Source organism: Somniosus microcephalus, chromosome 13 (assembly GCF_052327205.1).
Source record: "Somniosus microcephalus isolate GS21.2 chromosome 13, FLI_Smic_1.0, whole genome shotgun sequence".
Taxonomy (NCBI): Eukaryota; Metazoa; Chordata; class Chondrichthyes; order Squaliformes; family Somniosidae; genus Somniosus; species Somniosus microcephalus.
The window spans coordinates 157635704-157660407 of record NC_140999.1 but is presented as its reverse complement, the minus strand read 5'-3'; the positions used below and the strand labels follow the sequence as shown (position 1 = coordinate 157660407).

Here is a 24704-nt window from a genome sequence, read left to right as displayed (position 1 = left end):
CCATCCTTTCCAGCATGGAAGTGGTAGTCAATTATGTTTGCATACTTGTGGACCCAACCATGATGCAGCATCTGATGGCCAATGTCACAGCTTCCATTGCAACATAAGCAACAGCCACCCAATGTCTGAGTGTGCAGTGGAAGCTCAGACTGCTGTCATGCAAGCTCAAACTGCTGCCACCATGGCTGCGGATACCAGTGTTCAAAGGGGCTTGCAGGGTGTCACAGGAGTCCAGCAATCTGTCCTCCAACAGATTACTAGGATTGCTGAGGCGCTGCCCTGGGGGAGTGGCAGTGGCTCCATGGAGCACAAACCTCCTGTCTTCTCATGATGACAGCATTTGCTCTCCCACCCCTGCCACTCCGCTAGTGCCCTTCCTGTTGTCTGTCAGCCAGCCAGCCCAGATTGCTGCCGCCCATGCTGAGATGGTGCAATCCGAAGTCGGGCCTTCTAGACCCAGAGCTGTTTGAGATTGTCCTCCAAGGCCATCTGCAGTCTCCCCGACTAAATGTCAGCAGCCTTCCACCAGCCATGCTGCAGTCACTGGGGTAGCACTGCGTAGGAGCACTAGGACAGGTAAAGGCACATGGAAGATAAGCACTAAGGGAATGGACAAGGGTGATTATGTTTGTATGCAATATGGCATGATTTCATTTATAAATTTGGTTTGATATGTTTATTTTGTGGTGGCTTTTATTTTTGCATTGTGGCCAGAGAATTAAATATATTCAGCTCTCTTAGAGAATTTCAGTGACCTCCCTTTCGCAACAGTGGACGGCAAACTGCGAGATGTTGCAAATATCTCCAGCTCTAGCCTGAAAGGAGCAGATGCATAAAAGTTCATTGCCACGCTCAAATTCACAGCCAATGGCAATCTGATCCTTGCCCTGCTGAGGTTGCAGTTGTGCCTGCAGCAGGTGGCAGATTTCAATGAGGATGTCCTTACTGAAGCGCAGACATCTGACGCACTGTCCCTCACTGAGATTCAGGTAGGAGAATTGCTCCCTGAACAGCCTTGGTGGATATAGCCTGCTGCTGAGAGCCCTTCTTCCCCTCCTCCTCCCTCTTCTAGCAGCTTGTCCTGCTCTGCGTGACCTCTGCTCTTTCTCCCAGTCATGCTGTATTCCAAGGGGAATGCCTACTAGCGCACCCATGTCTGGGAGCAACTGGTTTGTGCAGAAGCCTTGAAGTAAGCAAAAAGTCCTTCAGCACCTGCCACACCACTTCCTGTAGACCGTTGTAACTTGAAAGAACTATGGAAAGCACCAAACACTTGTAGAATTGTAGCAACCACCAGAAGAAATCAACCAGCAACTAACCTATAAGTAGTTGATGATCCCTTTAAATCGTGCTGGTGGGGGGTCCTTCCTGCTGCTGAACGCATGTTCAGCTGTGCAATATTAAGAGAGTGTGTCAGCTGGAGCTTGGAGCTCCAAAATGGCACCGCTGGCATCAAAACAGTGTTGCATGCTGATTGACATCATGATCGGCCTGCTCTGCATACTTCCAACAGACATTAGCTGAGCGCGCACGCTAACGCCCTCACTAAGAAGGCATCTGGCAAGATTTGCAGCAGAAGTGTGTGCGCGCATCGGACGCCATTTCGCTCCCATGTTATATAACTAACAATACAAATATAACTTACAAATAGACATACATACATTCAATTACTGTCATTTATCAGTTAAACATTTATTAAATATTCTAGGCGTTAAACCGCAGATACAATGCTAATGGTGTTTCCACATATAAAAATATCGATGAACTTTCCACTGCTGAAGTGGATAGTCCTTTTGCAGGATAGCACCCTGAGACTATGATTAAAACACACAATATATTTATAGCTTATCTTTGCCATTTGAGGTATGTCTTATAAGGAAATTGCTGTGCTGAATTTATGTTTATACTCCAGAGATTTATTAGGGTGTCTATTGCCTGAAAAAAGTAGGATTCGCCTGTTCAGAATGAAAATCTATGTCCTTTAATGACTGATTAACATTAGATACAATGTGCTGCATTCAGTAATTATACAATAATTTAACATTTTTCTTTCAATTGCAGTAGGCTTTTTCAGTACATTGTTTCACTATAAGCTGCAGTGGAATAGCAGATTGTAGCCACATAGCAATTATAACTACATTAGTTTGACAACTAATTGAGGTAGTTTAAAGTTTTGCTAAATAAATAAAAGACAGATCTAAAGCAGGGACTGAACATAGTTTAATGGATAGATATTGCTGGATTAGGATGAAATCACTGCAAGGTATTTGACTAAGTTGTTGGCTATAAAAATGTCAACAACATTCATTATGTGAAACGGACAGAATTTGTGCTTGTGAGTTGGTGACGTGCAAAACACTAAACCAGTCTCGACACCAGCTCCACCTAACATCTCAAACAGTCCTTCTCACTAACATCTGAAACACAATGAAATGTACAGTGCCTGGCTGAAAAACAGAAAATAGCCATCATCTTGCAGAAGAGCAAGTATGTACCACTCATGGGTGTGAAATTGGTCTTTGTCGCTACTGCAATGCAAAACAGGTAATAGCGAATCGGCAACTTGTTTTACACCCTGCTTGATTTTCTTTTTCAATGAAGTTTATTTCAACCCCATGGTCTTTTCTCGTGGACTGTTACAGTGGGCATGGTTTAGATGATTATCAGCTGATCATTAAAAAAATTAGGTGTTTGTTATCTTAGTAGTAGAGTTACATAAATAATGTGCTTCCTAAAAGCATAATGCTCAGCTTTGCAGTTATGCTGTTATGCTGAATGTGCACGCACTCCCAAGGTATGCACAGATTATGACTGACAAAAGCTGTATATTATGTGTCCTCTATGTGACAGGAATGGTTACATCACTATAGACTTAGGTCAAGAACAAACTGAGAATTGGTTCCTTCAAAATGTTTTTAGAAGAATTGTGCGAAAGTGGTTTTGATTTGAGGACATTAAATAAACCATAAAATGAGTGATGCTATACACCCTGGTGATACTGTAGCTGGGTTCTCTTCCCGCATATTATGTACAGTCCTGAATGCAAAGATCAGCTATTTCAACCTGGCAACCAAATGCCTGTGGTGTTTTATTACTTTTAAGCCAATCCATCTAGGAAACAAGTAATGCCTGTCAAAGTGACCCTCCCACTGGCTGATATACCGAGAAAGTGTTTACCGAGCAAGGGAACAGTTTATAGTTCTGCTCAGTCTATTTATTTGTCTGAAGTTTACAACAGCAGAGAAGGCAGACCAATTTAATTTAAGCAGCAATTTTTCTTTTACAATCTCCCCTGTCTCAATTTAAAAATAAGTTGTTCTACACTGAGCTGTTTTTACACACATCTTTCTCCATACCAATGGTTGGCATACACCCAGTTCTGAGTTTTTTTTAACAGGCTGTTGCGATATATGGGAGTGCTTAGCCCTTCAATTTCCATTCCTCGCTGTGGAGAAGTGACTTACTGCCCTGGATTTTCCACTTCAATTCCACTGGCTCACGGCAAGAAGGCACATTGGGGAACTGTTGTGATTTTACTAGTGAGAAAATTAAGAAGTTTGTGATGTGCAATTTGATAATTGTGTGCTCTTAACATGCACCAGAAGTGCTGAAGTGGAACACTTGGGTCACAGTCTCCACAATAGCTTCACTCTGATCAGGGATTCAGAATGTGAGGAATTAATCTTTTTGTCTTTTAAAAAAAAAATGATTTTGATGTAAAAAAAATCAAAATATAAAGCTTTTTATTTTAAAATACGTCAGATCTTCATATCTTAATGGCAGTATTCCTTAACAGCATGACTTCAGATTACAAGTATTATAGCTAAGATCTAGCGGTGCTAAAGTGTTCAGTGATCTCCCATTGCATTATGAGGTTATTCACAGTGTTCCTAATACTCACACAAAAAAGCCCAGGATGAGGCTGGAGATATTCCTTTATAGTGAAATTTTCTCAGGTACTAATTGGTTTACAATGTGCTTAAATTCACACTAATTTGCTACATAGCAGTGATAAATTGCACAATTTAACTTCTTCTAAAGTGCTCATGAACAACCTCCAAGTGTAATGCAATAATCATGGTACTGTTATATCACAAAAAACCCCACAGTGCACATTAAAAGTAGTGATATCACAACATAAAATAAATGTGACAAGGATACCCAACTCTCAGGGGCATTTTCTATGCTGTGAATACTAGGTAAAGTTTTTAAACAATTATAGAGTACTGCAGAGAGTGCTTAATTATTTGTGCGCAACCGTACATTCATTTATTTTAAATTAAAATCTTTTACATTATCAAAAAAGTAACAATAAAAAATGTGAATTTTCCAGAGTTTTGAAAAAATGTTTTCAGTGTTTCTAAAGTTGCAAGAAAATGTAATTGTTTCCCTTAAAAAAAATTCTGTTATTTTGTATATAAACTATGTTTATATACAAAAAGTTTGTTGCAGGATACGGTTAGCTACACAGTAGGTACTACACCCACCAAACTGTTGTACTTTTGATAGGAAGTAAACCAATAGTTACTCTAAAGAAAGGAGGGGAATTTTATGAGTTAGCACTTCCGGTGTAAAGCAGAGGTTACTGCATCCAGTCCGAGACCCACATGATGTTCTGTCCATTAAGGTTAAAGGATGCAGGCCGCAAATAGGATAAGCTGACCACTGCATCTGGATTCCTGACATGTTGTGCGAAGCTCATACGGTTTACCCATTGATCTATGAAGGTCCCTTATGCCTGATAGTGCTGAAATAAAAATGTGTATCACAAAGCTGCACAGTCATCATCCTCACACCAGTCAGCGGGGGCATCGGTTCCAAAGTAACGATCTCCAAAGTTGCCTGAAATGAGAAAGATACTACATTCCATCATCTCAAATTGAGACTCCTCGTACTACACTGAATATCAATGGAAAGGTGCACTGAATAGCATATCAAAGAAGGAGTCTCACCACCTTGATAACCTATAAGCTCTCAAGGCTAACATAATTGTTAACATTTTTTTGAGCATTCTCACTTGAATGGTGTCTGCTGATATCATCAGGACAATGAATGGGTGTTCCACCATAGGAAGGATATAACAGCAATGGAAAAAGTGCAGCATATTCACTGGGATGTTACTAGGAATGTGGAAATACATGAGAAAATGTGTTTTTTTCCCCACTGGAGCTGATAAAGTTAAGAAGATATCCTGACAGAAGTCCTCAAGATCATGAAGGGTTATAATGAGGTAAATATAGTGATCATTTGTTTTACACTGGTTGGCGAGATGGTAATGAGATTTAAGATAATCACAAAAAGGATGAAAGGGCAGGTTAGAAACTTGTCTGTCACAAACAAAGTAGGAATTATCTCCAATTTTAAAGCAACCTGTTCTTTATTTTGCCCCAAATTATGTTTCCCAAAATTAGCTGAAATAGTCTTGGCAGGCAAAGCTCACGGGTTACACTGGCATCAAACTGTGCAGCCACAAGGGTAACGTTTTCAACCTAGTCCTGCCGGCTCAGAGCCGAGCCTCCAGCAGCACATAGTAGGGAACCCGGAAAACATCTTTTCCAGCTAATTAATAGCATTTTAACCCAGAATAAAGTATAGCTTGAGTTACATTAACACGTTAGGAGAATTTAATAAGCACAATTGGAAATGAAAAAAAACAAAGGAAAAAACCCGTCAGGAAACAAAGGGGAATACCTGACAACAAAGATTATATGTGACGTAATAAAGACTCACTACGCACTTGGTTGTACATAAAGCAAGGCTTTAATCGACTTGTAACAAAACATGGAGGTCTAGTTAGTAGCCACTAGCTTCCTGTTTCCAGACTGTCTCTGGCCAAGCTGGGCCCACGCCCTAGTATTTATACTCCTCGGGCGGCACCCTCAGCTGGCCGTTCAGTAGTACTTCCTTGTAGAAGTTTTGATTTATGACAATATGCATTTGTAAAAATGGAGCAATAGGGCATTACAGACTCCTTGCATACTCGCAGCATACTTGCAGCCTGAGGTGTTACAGTCCGAGTTGAAAGTGCAGTGAATTTGAGTATGGGGCAGAAGGAGGCTGGAAATTTCATGCTCACCCATTCTTTGCCTTTCTCACCTGCAGCGTTTATGCATCACAAGTATTTTAGTGCTTGAAACTGGGCAATATATTTTTTAGTTTCATAGAAAATTCAGCATAAAAAGAGGCTGTTTTGCCTGCGGGGTATATTTTCTAATTGGCGAAGTTTAGGTTTGAAAGCTGAGTGCGCTCACACAATATTCATCTATGTGTTTTTTTAGGGCAGACATTAATCCATTTCATTTAAATAGGTTTCCTGATCAGAAAATATATCCCACTAGGCTTGGAATTATTGATTGGAAACCCATTTCCCTGTTCCTTTTAATCTTTATAGTATCATAGTTTTGGTTTCAATACTTGCCTATGCCAGGAATGATGTGGAACAAATCATTGACTTTTTTGTCTACAGCTGTGGTGATAATTTTCACTTGTGGGAAGGCGTATGCCACCGAGTGTACCCCCATCTCCGCCATCAGCAGGGAGATCAGAAAGATCTTATCCTCTCGCACATCATGGTCCTGCAGAAGAGTGACAAGAATCAGGCGCACATCAGTTAGACAAAGTAAACCTGTTTCTTAGGATTTTTCTTTCTTATTTTAAAACTACAATCCGCAAAATTGTTTAAAACATATAGGGGGAAAAATTGGGTTGCTTTGCGCCTCCCGTCATCACCGTGCGCAACGCCCCGGCCACAAACGTCAGTTGCACCCCCTGACCTACCGCCGGACGATATGTTCAACAGGGTCAGGGTGATGTTTTTTCGGCTGCAGCAGCATAAATTAAAGGACGGGTGCCAGGTGGCCTTTTTTTTGGGCCGCCTGCCAGCACCTGCCCCCTTTCGCCTCCTCATGCGAGGTGCTGGCTGCGATTGGTCAGCCCGACACCCCGCTGCTCCCTGGTGGTCCAGCAGGGCCCCGGTACACACTGCGCTAGGCCCCTCCCCTTTAATCAGGGGAGGGAGGCCTGTAAAACCGCGGCGCTACGTGCTGACGCGCATGGCGCTGTTGCACATAGCTCCAATATATAGAATGGTAGCACCCCAGGAAGGAGGGGGAGCGCTTCCAGTAGTGCCCCACCTCCTGCTTGGGGCGCTTCCACTGAATTTACGGCACTGGGGCGCTAACTTTTTCGGGGCGCTAAAAGTAGCGCTCTGGCGAAGTTAGCACCCCAAAGGGGGCGCGACTGACATTTTTCCCCTAAAATCAGACTATTAAAACTATCAATTAGAAATATATGTGTGTTTTAGCACTGACAGCTCTGTCCAATCACACACGTGGAATGCAGAGCAAAGATTAGAACCATGAATTCCCCAAATATAAATCATGCACATCTTCAATCGAGCGTACAAAGGAGGAAATATTTCAACAGTTAGAGCCCTTTACTGTATAAAAAACACAAAAAGTAGCAATTGGCCAGCTTGCACCTAGAGTAGACCAGGAAGGGATAGCTGTCATAAAGAGAAAAAAAAACTGCAAATGCTGAAAATCTGAAATCAAACAGAAAGTGCTGAAAATACTCAGCAGAATCATCAGCGTCTATAAAGAGGGAAAAAAACAGATTAACATTTCAGTTAGAGACCCTTCGTCACAACTGAGTCCTGATCGAGAGGCTCTACTCAGAACATTGGCCCGGATATTCCGATCACAGCGCATGTGCTGAAAACCGGCATTTCCGATCTGTCAAGAAAGCTCTTGACAGATCCTCCGCCTGCCCTGGAGAAGGGCCTCTGCGGGCGGATAGTTCCATTTTTTGGAGACCCTCCGCCCACAGAAAACCCTTAGAAATCTTACACCTGGTAAAAGCAGGCACCTGCTTTTACCAGGATAAGTGTTGAAAAAAGTTTTTTAAAAAAATTTCACTGATTTATCATTTAAAAATACTTTAAAAAAAAGGTAAGTTTATTTTTAGCCCCATAAAATACTTGAATTATTTTTTTCAAAAATTTAATTTTTGTTTAAAATACTTAATTTATTGTAATTTCAAGTCATTTTAAAAATGTGATTTAAAAATTTTTTTAAATTTAAAGTCTTACTATGTTTATTCATTGATCTCCATTCATATATTTGACAGGTCTTTCTGTCAAATGTATGAAGGGAGATTTCCTTCTGTGATTGGCTCCCCATGGCCCACGTGATCCCAGGGACGCTGCGAACTACATGCGCCCCTGGGATACGTGGGCCCTGCGCACTTGGAGTTTGGTGAGGCCCAGGAGCGGAAGCGTGTGCGTCCCGGGAGCCCTCAGGTAGGTAAGGGCGCAGATTTTTCCAGATCGCAGGCCTCCGCCTGCGGGAGGCCTGCGATCAGAAAATACAGGCCAATAACTTGTCTTTTATGTGTTCAAATATTAGCACACCTGCATTTCCAGCATTTTATGTTCTTATTTTAGAAGAATACCTGTTTTCAATTCAGTCATAGTTCTGATTTGCATTTGAAAGTGAATGTGTAAGTTTGATGTCGTTTGGATGACTGGGGTCAATTAATTTAATCCACTATATAGTCCGCTTGTGGAGACTCCTTAGTCTCCAATTTAAATAAATGTCACATTAAAGTACCATGCAATGGGTAAGGTAGTGAATCACACTGTTTGAAGGTGTTTCCAGACAATCATTTGTGGATACGTTTCAGTGACCAGCACCGCCAACCTGTTTCATAATTAGAAAATTATTGACGTCAGTGTGCATGGTAAAGCTAGCCTATTGAGTCAGCGGCTATCAAAAACAAATTGCTTTTAAGTCTTTGCAAAATCTCTGCAGATAAAGCAGAGCCAAGTATGAGTGTACAGACACCTTCTCAGCGCCATGTTTTCCACAATAGTACATGAATCGGATTATACCGAAGAGTTTAAACTGTTGAAATACTATGTGCATATTTTTCTCCATAAAAATTACAAGCCAGATCAAATGAGGAGATTTATGGGGTAACTTTCCAGGACGTGCCAATGGGCAAGGCTCCCCTCTATTAGCGTTTACCTGGAAAATTGTTCCCAATCGTATTTTTTTCATCACTATAGGCCATATTCCATGAGCCAACTCCTAAGGGGCTAGAAATTGGGTTGCTTTGCGCCTCACTTTAGCACCCAGCACAAATGACCTAGCGCCTGGGCGTGGTGGGGCATTGTTGACACCTCCCATGAAATTCAGCGGGAGGTTAGCAGCGACGGTAGCCGGTAGCGCCCCGCTCTGCTGCACCGGCGATGATGACGTCATCGTCGTGCACAACGCCCCATTTGCACCCCGGCCACAAACTTCCCTTGTGCCCCCTGACCTATCGCCGGGCGATATGTGCGACAGGATTAGGGGGCGCTTTTGCAGCAGTGGTAACGGGAGGCGCAATTTAAAGGGCAGGCGTTGGGCAGCCATTTTTATTTTGGCCGACTGCCAGCACCTGCCCACTTTCACTTTTGTATGCGGAGTGCCGGCCGCGATCGTTCAGCTGGGCACTCCTCTTGAGAGCCGGGCTGTTTCCACGGCACCCCGCTCCCCAGTGGTCCGGCAGGGCCCCAGTGCGTGCAGCGCTAGGCCCCTCCCTTTTAATCAGGGGAGGAGGCCTGCAATGATGCGCCGTTACTGCACGTAGCGCCACGACATTGCTTAGTTGCTCCCCAAGAAGAAGGTGGAGCACTTCCAGTAGCACTCCACCTCCTTCTTGGGGCGCTACTACTGAATTTACGGGGTAGGGGCGCTAACTTTTTCGGGGCGCTAATTGCGAGGTTAGCGTCCCAAAATGGGCTATACCCAATTTCTCCCCCCTAGTGTTTATGATGCTAAAGCAATTCCAGGTAAAACGTGATCTACAGGTCTGCCGCTGAATTATAGAATCAAATTTAGCAGCATTTCACCAGGAGCCAGCTCACAGATAACTGGCTACTGGAATCTGAATTAAAAGACAAATAATAAAGTGACTTAAAGTTATATATTCCAAAAAGTGATCTAACTCCATCTTGAAGCTGAATCTTACCAGTAACACCCTGATTGCCATCAAAGCTGCAGCCCCTGTGGACACTGTACAATCCATTAAAATGACATGATCCTCACCGATGTCCTTCGGCAGTCTCAGGTAATGAAGCTGTAAATTGTGAGCAAACAGTTTTATGAGGGCCTACAATAAGAGTTTACAGTAAATCAAAACACAGCGAGGTTTAGTAATATGGATTTATTCGATTCTAATGGTAATCTAGATTCCACATAGTCAAAGCACAAATAAGCAGTAAAAGTGTTGCTTTTTTACCTCAGGTTCTCCTGTAATGTGGTTAGTCTGGATTAGGATTTTACCAACTCTCACATCTTTACACACTGCTCGTAAGGCTGGCTCCATGGTCTCCCCCGCTCTTAGAATGGATACTCCTGTTATCTTCAAGGATAATAAAAATCACAATTAAAGCAAATAGAAAAGCTGCTCATAACTCTCACCATTTTTTTCACAAATTAACTGAGAGCAATCTTGTAGGGTGATATGCTCCATTAATGATTTTCTATACAACACTGCTGTAGCGTTGCTCGTGTATAGTCCAGGACTTGGGGCATGGTTCCTGATCCTGCCGCAGTCTAAATGTGACACTGGTTCATGTATTGATATAATACAGCAAATTTACTGAAGCCATAGATCACATCACTAACATCAGGTAAAAATATTACACAACTTACAGATACTGAAAGATACAGGGTTTATGTTTGTAACACTACTTACCTACCATTGTACTTGCTTAAAAATGTTTTTGTTCATTCATCTCTTTCAAAACCTCTTATTTTCCAGTTATTTACATTCAAAAAATATATTTTTTGTTGTACCTCGTACAGTGTATTTTCAGTATTTGCTGAAGATGCAGGGACATTATCTATCTATTTCCATGCAGCCATGCATCTCCAACACTGGTGTCCACTCCCATCCTCACGCAGTCATCTCCAATATACTCAAGAACCCATCCTCAACCCTTCCTTTTCCTAATTTAAATGCTGCATCCAACATCATTCATAGGCATGGGGTCAGTTTCCATTACGCAAGCTGATGACATCCAGCTGTACCTCTTCCCCTCAACTCTACAACTACCTCTATGCCGTTAGACTGCCTTTTTAACATTAAATCACGATAGTGCTCTATGTTCTCCAATTTGTATCTTCAATTAAACACTGGCAAGACCGAAACTATCATATTCAACCTCATGAAAAGTTCCATACTCTTGCCACCAACTTCATTTCTCCCCCCATTGCTTTTTGGGAAAGGAGAATCTAAACAAAAGTTTTCTTTCCATTCATGTGAAAAAGATGATAATTATAGATGGTAGCCAAGTAAAAAAGCAACACTGTATTGGAAGCATACTAACTATAGTACACTTGTTAGGCTACACTTTTGGAAGCCGTGTTGCATTCTATCTTCATAAAATCTCTCTGAAATATGTACAGTGCTCCTTCAATATAACATTATTCATAGCGACGTGGTAAAATAACATTTTGAGCGGAACATTGTATGTGGCATGGGTCATTATCTATATGACACCAATGGAAACTCAGGTCTCCAGCTGTATTTTTACTCAGAACACTGTACATGGAGTAAAAAATCGATGATTCCAGTTACGAACATACGAATTAGGAGCAGAAGTAGGCCACTCCGCCCTTCAAGCCTGCTCCGTCATTCAATAAGATCATGACTGATCCAATTACTCCACATTCCCGCCTACCCCTGATAACTTTTCACCTCCTTGCTTACCAAGAATCTATCTACCTCTGCCTTAAAAATACTCAAAGACTCTACTTCCACCGCCCTCTGAGGGAGAGAGTTCCAAAGACTCACGATCCTGTAAGGAAAACATTTCTCATCTCTGTCTTAAATGGGTGACCCCTTATTTTTAAACAGTGACCCCTAGTTCTAGATTCTCCCACAAGAGGAAACATCCTCTCCACATCCACCCTGTCCAGATCCCTCAGGATCTTATATGTTTCAATCAAGTCACCTCTTACTCTTCTAAACTCCAGCGGATACAAGCCTAGCCTGTCCAACCTTTCCTCATAAGACAACCCGCCCATTCCAGGTATAAGTCTAGTAAACCTTCTCTGAACTGCTTCCAACACATTTACATTCTTCCTTAAATAAGGAGGCCAATACTGTACACAATACTCCAGATGTGGTCTCATCAATGCCCTGTATAACTGAAGCATAATCTCCCTACTTTTGTATTCAATTCCCCTCGCAATAAACGATAACATTCTATTAGCTTTCCTAATTACTTGCTGTACCTGCATAGTAACCTTTTGCGATTCATGCACTAGGACACCCAGGTCCCTCTGCATCTCATAGCTCTGCAATCTCTCACCATTTAGATAATATGCTTCTTTTTTATTCTTCCTGCCAAAATAAGAACATAAGAAGTAGGAGCAGGAGTAGGCCATACGGCCCCTCGGGCCTGCTCCGCCATTCAATAGGATCATGGCTGATCCGAATCTAGACTCACGTCCACTTCCCTGCCCTCTCCCCGTAACCCCTAATTCCCTTATCTGCTAGGAAACTGTCTATCTCCATTTTAAATTTATTTAATGTTGCAGCTTCCACAGCTCTCTGGGGTAGCAAATTCCATAGATTTACTACACTCTGAGTGAAGAAGTTTCTCCTCATCTCAGTTTTGAAAGGGCAGCCCCTTATTCTTAGATTATGCCCCCAGTTCTAGTCTCACCCATCAGTGGAAACATCCTCCCCGCATCCACCCGATCAAGCCCTCTCACAATCTTATATGTTTTGATAAGATCGCCTCTCATTCTTCTGAACTCCAATGAGTAGAGTCCCAACCTACTCAACCTTTCCTCATACGTCAACCCCCTCATCTCCGGAATCAACCGAGTGAACCTTCTCTGAACCGCCTCGAGAGCAAGTATATCTTTTCTTAAATATGGAAACCAAAACTGCACGCAGTATTCCAGGTGTGGCCTCACCAATACCCTGTATAACTGCAGCAAGACTTCCCTGTTTTTATACTCCATCCCCCTTGCAATAAAAGCCAAGATTCCATTGGCCTTCCTGATCACCTGCTGCACCTGCATACTAACTTTTTGTGTTTCATGCACCAGGACCCCCAGATCCCTTTGTACTGTAGCACTTTGCAGTTTCTCTCCATTTAGATAATAACTTGCTCTTTGATTTTTTTTGCCAAAGTGCATAACCTCACACTTTCCAACATTATATTGCATCTGCCAAATCTCTGCCCACTCACTTAGCCTGTTTATGTCCTTTTGCAGGTTTTTTATGTCCTCCTCACTCATTGCTTTCCCTCCCATCTTTGTATCGTCGGCAAACTTGGATATGTTGCACTCGGTCCCTTCCTCCAAATCGTTAATATAGATTGTAAAGAGTTGGGGTCCCAGCACTGACCCCTGCGGAACACCACTAGTTACTGATTGCCAGCCCGAGAATGAACCATTTATCTCAACTCTTTGTTTTCTGTTAGATAGCCAATCTTCCACCCATGCCAGTATATTACCCCCATCCCATGATTTCTTATCTTGATCAGTAATCTTTTGTGTGGAACCTTGTCAAATGCCTTTTGGAAGTCCAAATACACTACATCCACTGGTTCCCCTTTATCCACCCTGTATGTTACATCCTCAAAGAATTCGAGCAAATTTGTCAAACATGACTTCCCCTTCATAAAACCATGCTGACTCTGTCCTATTAAATTATGTTTATCCAAATGCTCTGTTACTGTTTCCTTAATAATGGACTCCAACATTTTGCCAACCACAGATGTTAGGCTAACTGGTCTATAGTTTCCAGCTTTGTGTCTACTTCCCTTCTTAAATAAGGGTGTTACATTAGCAGTTTTCCAATCTGCCGGGACCTTTCCTGAGTCCAGGGAGTTCTGGAAAATAATCACCAATGCATCCACAATCCCTACCGCCACTTCTCTCAAGACCCTAGGATGTAGGCCATCAGGTCCGGGGGATTTATCCGCCTTAAGTCCCATTATTTTACTGAGTACCATCTCCTTAGTGATTTTAATCGTCTTTAGCTCCTCCCCCCCCATTGCCCCCTGTTTGTCCAGTGTTGGGATATTTTTAGTGTCCTCTACTGTAAAGACTGATACAAAATATTTGTTCAGCGTCTTTGCCATCTCCATGTTCCCCACCACTAGTTTCCCGGTCCCATCCTCTAAGGGACCAACGTTCACTTTAGCCACCCTTTTTCTTTTTATATAGCTGTAGAAACTCTTGCTATCTGTTTTTATATTTTTTGCTAGTTTACTTTCATAATCTATCTTCCCTTTCTTAATTAATCTTTTAGTTATTGTTTGCTGGCTTTTAAATGCTTCCCAATCTTCTATCCTCCCACTAGATTTGGCTACTTTATATGCCCTTGTTTTCAGTCGGATACTATCCTTTATTACTTTACTAAGCCACGGATGGCTGTCTTTTCTTTTACTCCCCTTTTTCCTCAGTGGAATATATTTATCTTGAAAGATGTGAAATATCTCCTTGAATGTAGACCACTGCTCTTGTACCGTCTTACACTTTAATCTAATCTGTTTTCCCAGTCCACTTTAGTCAATTCTACTCTCATACCTTCATAGTCTCCTTTATTTAAGCTCAGTACGCTGGTTTGAGATCCAACTCTCTCACCCTCAAACTGAATTTGGAATTCAACCATATTATGGTCACTCATTCCAAGGGGATCCTTTACTAGGACATTTTTTATTAATCCTGTTTCATTACACAGGACCAGATCTAAGATTGCCTGCCCCCTGGTTGGTTCAGTTACATGCTGCTCAAGGAACCCGTCCCTAATACACTCTATGAACTCTTCCTCAAGGCTGCCATGCCCAATTTGATTAGTCCAGTCAATATGAAAGTTAAAATCCCTCATGATTATAGCTGTTCCCTTATTACAAGCCCCAACTATTTCCTGATTTATACTCCGACCAACAGAGTTGCAACTGTTAGGAGGCCTATAGACTACGCCCACTAGTGACTTTTTCCCCTTCTTATTCCTTATCTCCACCCAAACTATTTCACTATCCTGATCCTTTGACCCAATATCATTTCTGACTATTGCAGTGATTCCATCCTTGATTAACATAGCAACCCCACCCCCCTTTCCTTCCTGTCTGTCCTTCCTAATTGTCAAATACCCTTGTATTTTTAGTTCCCAGTCATGATTATCTTGCAGCCATGTTTCCGTAATGGCCACCAGATCATACCCATGTGTAGTTATTTGTACCGTCAACTCGTCAATTTTGTTACGAATGCTGCGTGCATTCAGATAAAGAACTTTCAAATATGTTTTCTGACAATTTATTCCTGCTTTTACTCCTTTTACTACTTTACCTTTATCATTATACATTCTGTCCCTTCCTGACACGCTCTGGTTTTTAATTCCCCCACTGCTATCTTGCTCTATTGCCTTCTCCGCTGTCATTTTTATTTTTCGCTCTCTTAAAACCTCCCCCCCACTAATTAGTTTAAAGCCCTCTCTACAGCCCTAGTTATTCGATTCGCCAGGACTCTAGTCCCAGCACTGGCCAAGTGAAGTCCGTCCCAACGGAACAGCTCTCTCCTGTCCCAGTACTGATGCCAGTGTCCCAGGAAGCAAAACCCATTTCTCCCACACCAGGCTTTGAGCCACACATTTAACTCTCTAATTTTATTTACCCTAGCCAAATTTGCACGTGGCTCAGGTAGTAATCCAGAGATTATTACCCTTGTGGTTCTGCTTTTTAATTTGGCCACTAGCTGCTCAAACTCCCTCAGCAGAACCTCCTTCCTTGTCCTATCTATGTCGTTGGTACCAACATGGACCACGACAACTGGGTCCTCCCCCTCCCACTCCAAGTTTCTCTCCAGCCCAGAGGAGATGTCCTTTACCCTGGCACCGGGCAGGCAACACAGCCTTCGGGACTCTCGCTCTCGGCTGCAAAGAACTCTATCTATCCCCCTAACGATACTATCCCCTACCACTACAACATTTCTTTTATCTCCCCCCATTTGAATGGCCCCCCGCTCCACAGTGCTGTGGCCGGGTTGCTCATCCTCCCCGCAGTCCCCGTTCCCATCTTCACAGGGAGTAAGAGCCTCAAACCTGTTGGACAAGAGCAAGGGCTGCGGCTCCTCCAACACTACCTCCTGGATCCCCGTACCTGCCTCACTTCTAGTCACACCATCCTGACCCTGGCCACGGACTACATCTGAATTAATTAATCTAATTGGTGTGACTACCTCCTGATACACAGAGTCCAGGTAACTCTCCCCCTCCCTGATGTGTCTCAGTGTTTGAAGCTCGGACTCCAGCTCTTCAACACGGAGCCGGAATTCCTCGAGCAGCCAACACTTACTGCAAATGTGATCACTGTGAGCATCAATGGTGTCCACCAGCTCCCACATATTGCAGCAGCAACACATCACCTGATCTCCCATTCTATGTAATTAATTAAATTTATTAATATTATTCTTAAATACCCTCTGCCCCGATTCTAGATGATGAATATCGCACCTTAGAAACTATAAACCACAGAGTTTAAGCTTCAAAAGAGAGAAATACTCACCAACCAATCACTTACCCGCTTTCAGGTGACGTCACACTTGGATTACTTTTTACCTCTCTCCTTCCCTCTGAGGTCCGAGACTGGAAATTGGTAGGCCTTACCTGGGTCTCTGGGGCCTTTTTAAGCTTCCCGCTCACGCCTCCCGCCGACACCCGCGGTCTGAGGCCTTACCTGGGTCTCTGGGGCCTTTTATAGCTTCCCGCTCGCGCCTCCCGCCGACACCCGCGGTCTGAGGCCTTACCTGGGTCTCTGAAGCCTTTTTAAGCTTCCCGCTCGCGCCTCCCGCCGACACCCGCGGTCTGAGGCCTTACCTGGGTCTCTGAAGCCTTTTTAAGCTTCCCGCTCGCGCCTCCCGCCGACACCCGTGGTCTGAGGCGCCAAATGTTATTTCACAACAATATGCTATTATATCATACTTACTCTCGTGCCATCAAATCTTCTCCCTTCATAGACCTCTCCCTGCAGTGTCTGGACTGTACATGTCTGCCACAAAACACCAGGCAACAGTATTCTCATTAGGTAGGATGTGTACACCGATTATATCAGCCTGCTTTCATAACACTAACACACTATTAGTCAAAGGTCATGAAATCTATAAGCACTTCTTGAAATTTTTAACACCACCCTCCCCCCACCCCATCAAAGACATCAATGGTTCTGGGAATGTGGGGGCAGTTGGTCAGAGTTGAAAAATGATAGTGGATGTATATTCCAGAGTTTTGCTTGATTACGTTTGGGGATAAGGAACTACCATTCAGGTGGTTAAGTAAGTGGAGCAGGATCGGTATCATGTTTGGAATTCAGTGGCCTTTTTTTCCATGAATAGGACCCATACAAGCTGTTTTAATATGTGCTTTGGGCAGGAGCTTACCTGAATGGCAGTAGTCTCCCAAGGCAGCCCTATACTGGGTTGGCAGATGAGAGGTGAATCAAATGCAGGATGGACAGTTGTTTTGCACAGATCCCAAACAATAGTCCATTCATTAGCAACGTCTGGTCATTCAAGAGACATCTAGTGCTTTGGTGTTTATAAACTTTTTTGATCTCTGCCAGTCTTTGAAGGGAGGTCATTTAAGACTTAACACAGAAACCAGATGGCTGATTTTAACTGTAGAAACCTGATGTAAACGGAGTGGTAATGGCCTGAAAATGGCAGTGGGTCACTTACTGCCCCATTTACGCTGGTACACTGGCTGCCACCATCTTGCTAGAGGCCATCTTTAATAATTGGTCTGACATAGCATTGACATTGTGTTGATTCTAATACAACATTTGGAGCTGAGGTGAGTTGAAGAACTTTCAATCAGTCTATTTGTTCATGGGCATATAATGCTTCTTGGGCAACTACATTTGTAAGTAGATTTTCCATGTGTGTTGCTGGGTAAGACATCCCACTTTCCTATGATATTCAACAGCAATTCTCCAATATGCTGCACCATCATGCCGCCCAGTTACATTTGGATCTTAATGGGCCAGACTTTGCTGTCAAAATAATGGCACTTGCCGTTATTTATGCGAAAATGGTACAGCAACTTCAGATGAGGGGCAGATGCACAGTTAAACTCAAATAGCCAAAAGTTGCTGTCCGAGTTGCGCTGTTAGCTTTGCAAAAATGTTATTTTGCTGCCTGTCTCACCACCGAAAGTCGTGCAGTTACTGTATTTGCCGGTAGATTAAGAACTAAACCCGCTGCAGATAGTTAGAGCTAGTAATTATAAGTGTGAGTACTCTTTTAACAACATGATAAATGTTAATTGCTACTAATTAGTGTCAGCTGTGGCTCAGTTGGTAGTCCCACTCCAGAGACTTGAGCACCAAAATCTCGGCTGACACTCCAGTGCAATACTGAGGGAGTGCTGCACTGTTGGAGGTACCGTCTTTCGGATGAGGCTTTAAACCGAGCCCCTGTCTGCTCTCTCAGGTGGACGTAAAAGATCCCATGGCACTATTTCGAAGAAGTGCAGGGGAGCTATCCCCGGTGTCCTGGCCAATATTTATCCCTCAACCAACATCACTAAAAAACAGATTATCTGGTCATTATCACATTGCTGTTTGTGGGAGCTTGCTGTGTGCAAATTGGCTGACGCATTTCCTACATTACAACAGTGACTGTACTTCATTGGCTGTAAAGCACTTTGGGATGTCTATCATAAGTGTGGAGTCTCATTCCTTCAGGTTGTAAATTGTTTTAGGAGATTTTAAAAATGTAAAATTTTAAATGTTGTTTTTTCTTACTTTTCCTTTGTCTCTTTTTTCGCTCTCTTTCAATCCAATCTTTCTTTCCCTCTTTATACTCTTTCTGTGCCTGATTTGACATTAAATTTGCCCCCTTTAATTCACCCTCCTTCTCAGTCCTTCAGCTGTTTATTTCCCAATCCTTAAATCTCATTAGTTAAGGAGACACACAGTTGCTTGCCCTGTTCACTCAGGTCCCAGATGCCTTTTTCACTCGCTGCGCTGTTATCAGCTTGCACTTTCAGCAGCTTTGTCGTCAAAATTTCTTTGTGCTGAAGGATACAGGGGCAAGTATAACTAACGGCAAACACCGTTAGATGCCCTGCTGCAGCAAAATCTGGTCCAATATTTAATTAAAATATAAAATACTAGCTGGGGGTGCCCGGCGGTGCCGAGGCTTTTTTGGGGGCATGTTGTTGTTGGAAGAGAGAGAGGGAGCGACTGAGAGGAAGAGAGAGAGGGAAGGAGAGAGAGAGAGAGGGAAGGAGAGAGAGGGAAGGAGAGAGAGAGAGAGGGAAGGAGAGAGAGAGAGAGGGAAGGAGAGAGAGAGAGGGAAGGAGAGAGGGAAGGAGAGAGAGAGGGAAGGAGAGAGAGAGGGAAAGAGAGAGAGGGGGGAAGGAGAGAGAGAGAGGGGAAGGAGAGAGAGGGAGGGGGAAGGAGAGAGAGAGAGAGGGAAGGAGAGAGAGATGGGGTGAGAGAGAGAGAGAGAGACTGGGGGAGAGAGAGAGAGAGAGACTGGGGGGAGAAGAGAGAGAGACTGGGAGCATGAGAGAGAGAGAGAGTGAGAATGGAAGTGTGAGAGAGAGAGAGAGAATGGGAGTGTGAGAGAGAGAGAGATTGGGAGTGTGAGAGAGAGAGAGATTGGGAGTGTGAGAGAGAGAGATTGGGAGTGTGAGAGAGAGAGATTGGGAGTGTGAGTGTGAGAGAGAGAGACTGGGAGTGTGAGTGTGAGAGAGAGAGATTGGGAGTGTGAGAGAGAGAGATTGGGAGTGTGAGAGAGAGAGACTGGGAGTGTGTGAGAGAGAGAGATTGGGAGTGTGAGAGAGAGATTGGGAGTGCGAGAGAGAGATTGGGAGTGTGAGAGAGAGATTGGGAGTGAGAGAGAGAGAGATTGGGAGTGTGAGAGAGAGAGAGATTGGGAGTGTGAGAGAGAGAGAGATTGGGAGAGTGAGAGAGAGAGAGATTGGGAGTGTGAGAGAGAGAGAGATTGGGAGTGTGAGAGAGAGAGATTGGGAGTGTGAGAGAGAGACTGGGAGTGTGAGGGAGAGATTGGGAGTGCGAGAGAGAGAGAGACTGGGAGTGTGAGAGAGAGAGAGATTGGGAGTGTGAGAGAGAGAGAGACTGGGAGTGAGAGAGAGAGAGACTGGGAGTGTGAGAGAGAGAGACTGGGAGTGTGAGAGAGAGAGACTGGGAGTGTGAGAGAGAGAGAGATTGGGAGTGTGAGAGAGCGAGATTGGGAGTGTGAGAGAGCGAGATTGGGAGTGTGAGAGAGAGAGAGAGACTGGGAGTGTGAGAGAGAGAGACTGGGAGTGTGAGAGAGAGAGAGATTGGGAGTGTGAGAGAGAGAGAGACTGGGAGTGTGAGAGAGAGAGAGACTGGGAGTGTGAGAGAGAGAGAGATTGGGAGTGTGAGAGAGCGAGATTGGGAGTGTGAGAGAGAGAGATTGGGAGTGTGAGAGAGAGAGAGATTGGGAGTGTGAGAGAGAGAGCGATTGGGAGTGTGAGAGAGAGATTGGGAGTGTGAGAGAGAGATAGATTGGGAGTGTGAGAGAGAGAGAGATTGGGAGTGTGAGAGAGAGATTGGGAGTGAGCGAGAGAGACTGGGAGTGTGAGAGAGAGAGAGACTGGGAGTGTGTGAGAGAGAAAGACTGGGAGTGAGAGCGAGAGAGAGATTGGGAGTGTGAGAGAGAATGGGAGTGTGAGAGAGATATATTCTGGGAGTGAGAGAGAGAGAGATTGGGAGTGTGAGAGAGATAGAGATTGGGAGTGTGCGAGAGAGAGAGATTGGGAGTGAGAGAGAGAGAGATTGGGAGTGTGAGAGGGAGAGACTGGGGGGAGAGGGAGAGAGTGGGGGAGAGAGAGAGAGAGACTGGGGGGAGAGAGAGACTGGGGGAGAGAGAGACTGGAGGGGAGAGAGAGAGACTGGGGGGAGAGAGAGACTGAAGGAGAGAGACAGAGACTGGGGGGAGAGAGAGAGACTGGGGGGAGAGAGAGAGACGGGGGTAGAGAGAGAGACGGGGAGAGAGAGAGAGAGAAACTGGGGGGAGAGAGAGAGACAGGGAGAGAGAGAGAGAGAGAGAGACTGGGGAGATAGAGAGAGAGAGACTGAGGGGGGAGAGAGAGAGCGACCCAGGGGGAGAGAGAGAGACTGGGGGAGAGAGAGCGAGATGGGAGAGAGAGAGTAGAGAGACTGGGGGGAGAGAGAGGAGAGAGACAGGGGAGAGAGAGAGAGAGAGAGAGACGGGGAAGGGAGAGAGAGACTGGGGAGAGAGAGATAGAGAGACTGGGCGACAGAGAGAGAGAGATAGAGAGATGGGGAGCAAGAGAGAGATTGGGGGAGAGAGAGAGAGACTGGAGGAGGGAGAGACTGGAGGAGAGAGAGAGACGGAGAGAGAGAGAGAGAGAGACTGGGAGGGAGAGTCTGGAGGAGAGAGATTGGGAGACTGGGGGAGAGAGAGAGACTGGGAGATAGAGAGAGAGAGAGAGACTGAGGGGGGAGAGAGAGAGACGGGGAGAGAGAGAGAAACTGGGGGAGAGAGAGAGAGACGGGGGAAGAGATAGAGAGACTGGGAGAGAGAGAGAGCGACAGACTGAGGGGGAGAGAGAGAGCGACTGAGGGGGGGAGAGAGAGCGACTGAGGGGGAGAGAGAGAGAGAGAGAGACTGAGGGGAGAGAGAGGAGAGAGACTGGGGAGAGAGAGAATGGGGAGATAGAGAGAGAGAGAGAGAGAGAGACTGAGGGGGAGAGAGAGACGGGGAGAGAGACGGGGGAGAGAGAGAGAGAGACGGGGGAAGGGAGAGAGAGACTGGGGAGAGAGAGAGAGACTGGGGAGACAGAGAGAGAGAGAGACTGGGGAGATAGATAGAGAGAGAGAGAGAGAGACTGAGGGGAGAGAGAGAGAGATGGGGAGAGAGAGAGAGAGATAGAGAGATGGGGAGCGAGAGAGAGATTGGGGGAGAGAGAGACTGGAGGAGGGAGAGACTGGAGGAGAGAGAGAGACAGAGAGAATGAGACTGGAGGAGGGAGAGTCTGGAGGAGAGAGAGAGACTGGGAGACTGGGGGAGAGAGAGAGACTGGGAGATAGAGGGAGAGAGAGAGAGACTGAGGGGTAGAGAGAGAGAGAGACGGGGAGAGAGAGAGTAGAAAGACTGGGGGGAGAGAGAGGAGAGAGACTGGGGAGAGAGAGAGAGAATGGCGAGATAGAGAGAGAGAGAGAGAGAGACTGAGGGGGAGAGAGAGAGAGAGACTGGGTCACCCAGCTGAGTAGGCTGGGCACAGTGAAAGCATTGATTTCTTTATGACAGCACAAAAACTGCTCTGACATCATAGCAGCTCTTTGACATCATAGTCACTTAATGCTAATGAGGGGATAATGAGCGGAATTTTGAACGTTTTTGGGATACCGCGGGCACGATTTTTGTCTGACGGAAAAGTAAATACGCCTATGACCGGTCCGTAATCGTAAGCTTTCTTTTGACGTGACGCTCTATAACTTTCGAACGTATAGAGAACGGACAGACAGACAGACAGAAGAGGTCTTATATAGATATAGATTGATATATACCAACAATTACCAAGCTATTGCGCACTGATCTGTATAAAAACATGGTTAATGATCTCATAAGGATTGATAAAACTATATTTATTTCATAATAAAAGATGTGACATACAAAAATAAATGTATCATCTCATCAAGTTGTGACTGAATTATACATTAATCCTATCATGTTTGTGCTGTGCTGTCTCCACATTCCTTAAACTGACAACTACAAATGTGTTTAAGAATACTCAAAAATTTGCATTAAGATTTTTTTTTTAATCAACCCTCATTTCATATATGGTGTTAATTTTAGTCAGGCTTAAAGGCATTAGTTATAGAAAGTGCAAAATATTTAAAGGCAGCAGAAAGGGATACAACTAGAACCCAATGTTGTAAATTGCAGGGGCCTGTGGAGCACAGAACACAGAGGCCTTTGGGCTTTGGGCTCACAGTTCCCAGCCATTTCAATACTCTAAATGAGTTAACTTCAAAGTTTTCATCCTCATTTTGAAATACTTCATACTTCATAGCCTCACACCACCCTATCTTAGTGATCTTCCACTGTCTTATGTTACCACATGCCCCCTCCACTTCTCTAACACCAAGTTTCTCCTTGTCCCCCATACCCTTCTATGCATCTTTAGTCACTACACACCTGCCCGTTGGAATTTTCTGCCAGTTTCCTCCCTCTGTGTTTTTCAAAACCTGTTCAAAACCTACTTGCCTTTGGTTCCCTGCACATTTTCCAATTTCCCCTCATGCTCAACATCTATTGTTTTCTTGCCCCTTAATGTAATGCACTTGGAAACATCATGTGAAGAGTGCCATTGAAAGTCATGCTGTTGCTACTGAAAATATAGTCATCTTAAATGTATCGGGAATTAGATACTTGAAAAAGAAGAGTATTAAAGGTTATGGGGAGCAAGCAGTAGAGTGGTATTAGACTCAGCTCAAGTGGAGAGAAAAAAACGATACCGGAACAAACGGCTCGTTTCTGTGTGGTAACATTCTATGAAAAGCGCACAATGTTACTTCTATACATACCCGGAAAGGCAACAATGAAAGTGCGTGCTCTATCAACAGTCTCATCAACCTCTTTGAATAGAATATAAATTCATCTCGACTCGTGTCTTTATTTCTGAAAAGGAAAAGACATCGTCACCTCTCTGGTACTGCATTTGAAAACGTGCACAGTTGTTCCAAAAATAAGTTGCATCTCATTAATAAAGTTAAGTATAAAAAGAGGCAATTTTGCATAACACAGGCAGATCTGGACATTTACCAGTGATTTATTGTTTAAAAAAAAATCACCAAAATTGCCTAACGACTGGCTTGTGATGCCTCCCTTCCCTTCAGGCCCTATATCACTAATACTTTATTATCCTTTTGCTTCTTACACACTACTTTTTTTCTAAGAAAACTATTTAATATATTGTGAAAGGAACAATTAGTTGACAGTGAGTTGCAAGGGTATAGTTTAGACTCAGGATTTTGATGGTATCCATGAACTACTAAACTAATGTAATTGGAAAGGGGAAAGATAGGCTCATCAGAACTGAAGAGTGAAAAATAAGCAAGCATTTCAGTAAGGCTTGAATAAAAGGAAGGGGGGAAAGAAACAACAGATACACCAATCATAAAGAGGAAGTTGAATGACATGCAAATTGCTTCATAGAAAAGTGGGAAGTGATTAGATGATATAAAAGAGGCAATGAAAAAATCTTAAAAGAAAAAAAAATATGCAAGTAGTTAATGTGGTAAAAAGGTATGGGAAAAGCCAATACCAACAAAAAGGCAAGAGAATAGGGGAATTGGGAAAAAAAATCTGGTTTGAACTGAGAACAGTAAATACTGGACACATTACAGGCCTACTGGAGGAAAAAACTATACATGCAAAATGTTATCCTGTGGCGGAGCCACCAAAGGACTCAGGTCGTTTGTATATAATTCCTTTAACAACATGTTAGCTACAGTCTGAATCTGTATCTTTATTTTTGCTGTTTAACTGTACAGAGTGTGGTTACTTTAACAGCGCGGCTAAAACGTGATGACATCACGCCGTTCATCACGTGATCCCCCACTGGCGGGAAAACGTGATGACATCACGACGTCAGCCACGGGACTGCAGGGGCAG

At 43.9% G+C, this 24704-nt stretch overlaps 1 protein-coding gene across 3 annotated transcripts in view; it reads right to left on the bottom strand.

Moving 5' to 3' along the window:
* Window positions 1–1958: 1958 nt before the first annotated feature.
* LOC147108701 (uridine-cytidine kinase-like 1) overlaps window positions 1959–24704 on the bottom strand; it is a 378363-nt gene continuing 355617 nt past the window's right edge. For all 3 annotated transcript variants that reach the window (XM_086005435.1, XM_086005437.1, XM_086005436.1), the window contains 6 exons: window positions 23615–23708; window positions 16997–17059; window positions 10285–10407; window positions 10015–10122; window positions 6419–6575; window positions 1959–4842 (listed from right to left, as the gene is read on the bottom strand). In XM_086005435.1, coding sequence (XP_085861561.1) covers window positions 4766–4842; window positions 6419–6575; window positions 10015–10122; window positions 10285–10407; window positions 16997–17059; window positions 23615–23708 — 622 coding nt within the window. In that variant the 3' untranslated portion in view covers window positions 1959–4765. The remainder of the gene's footprint in view (window positions 4843–6418; window positions 6576–10014; window positions 10123–10284; window positions 10408–16996; window positions 17060–23614; window positions 23709–24704) is intronic.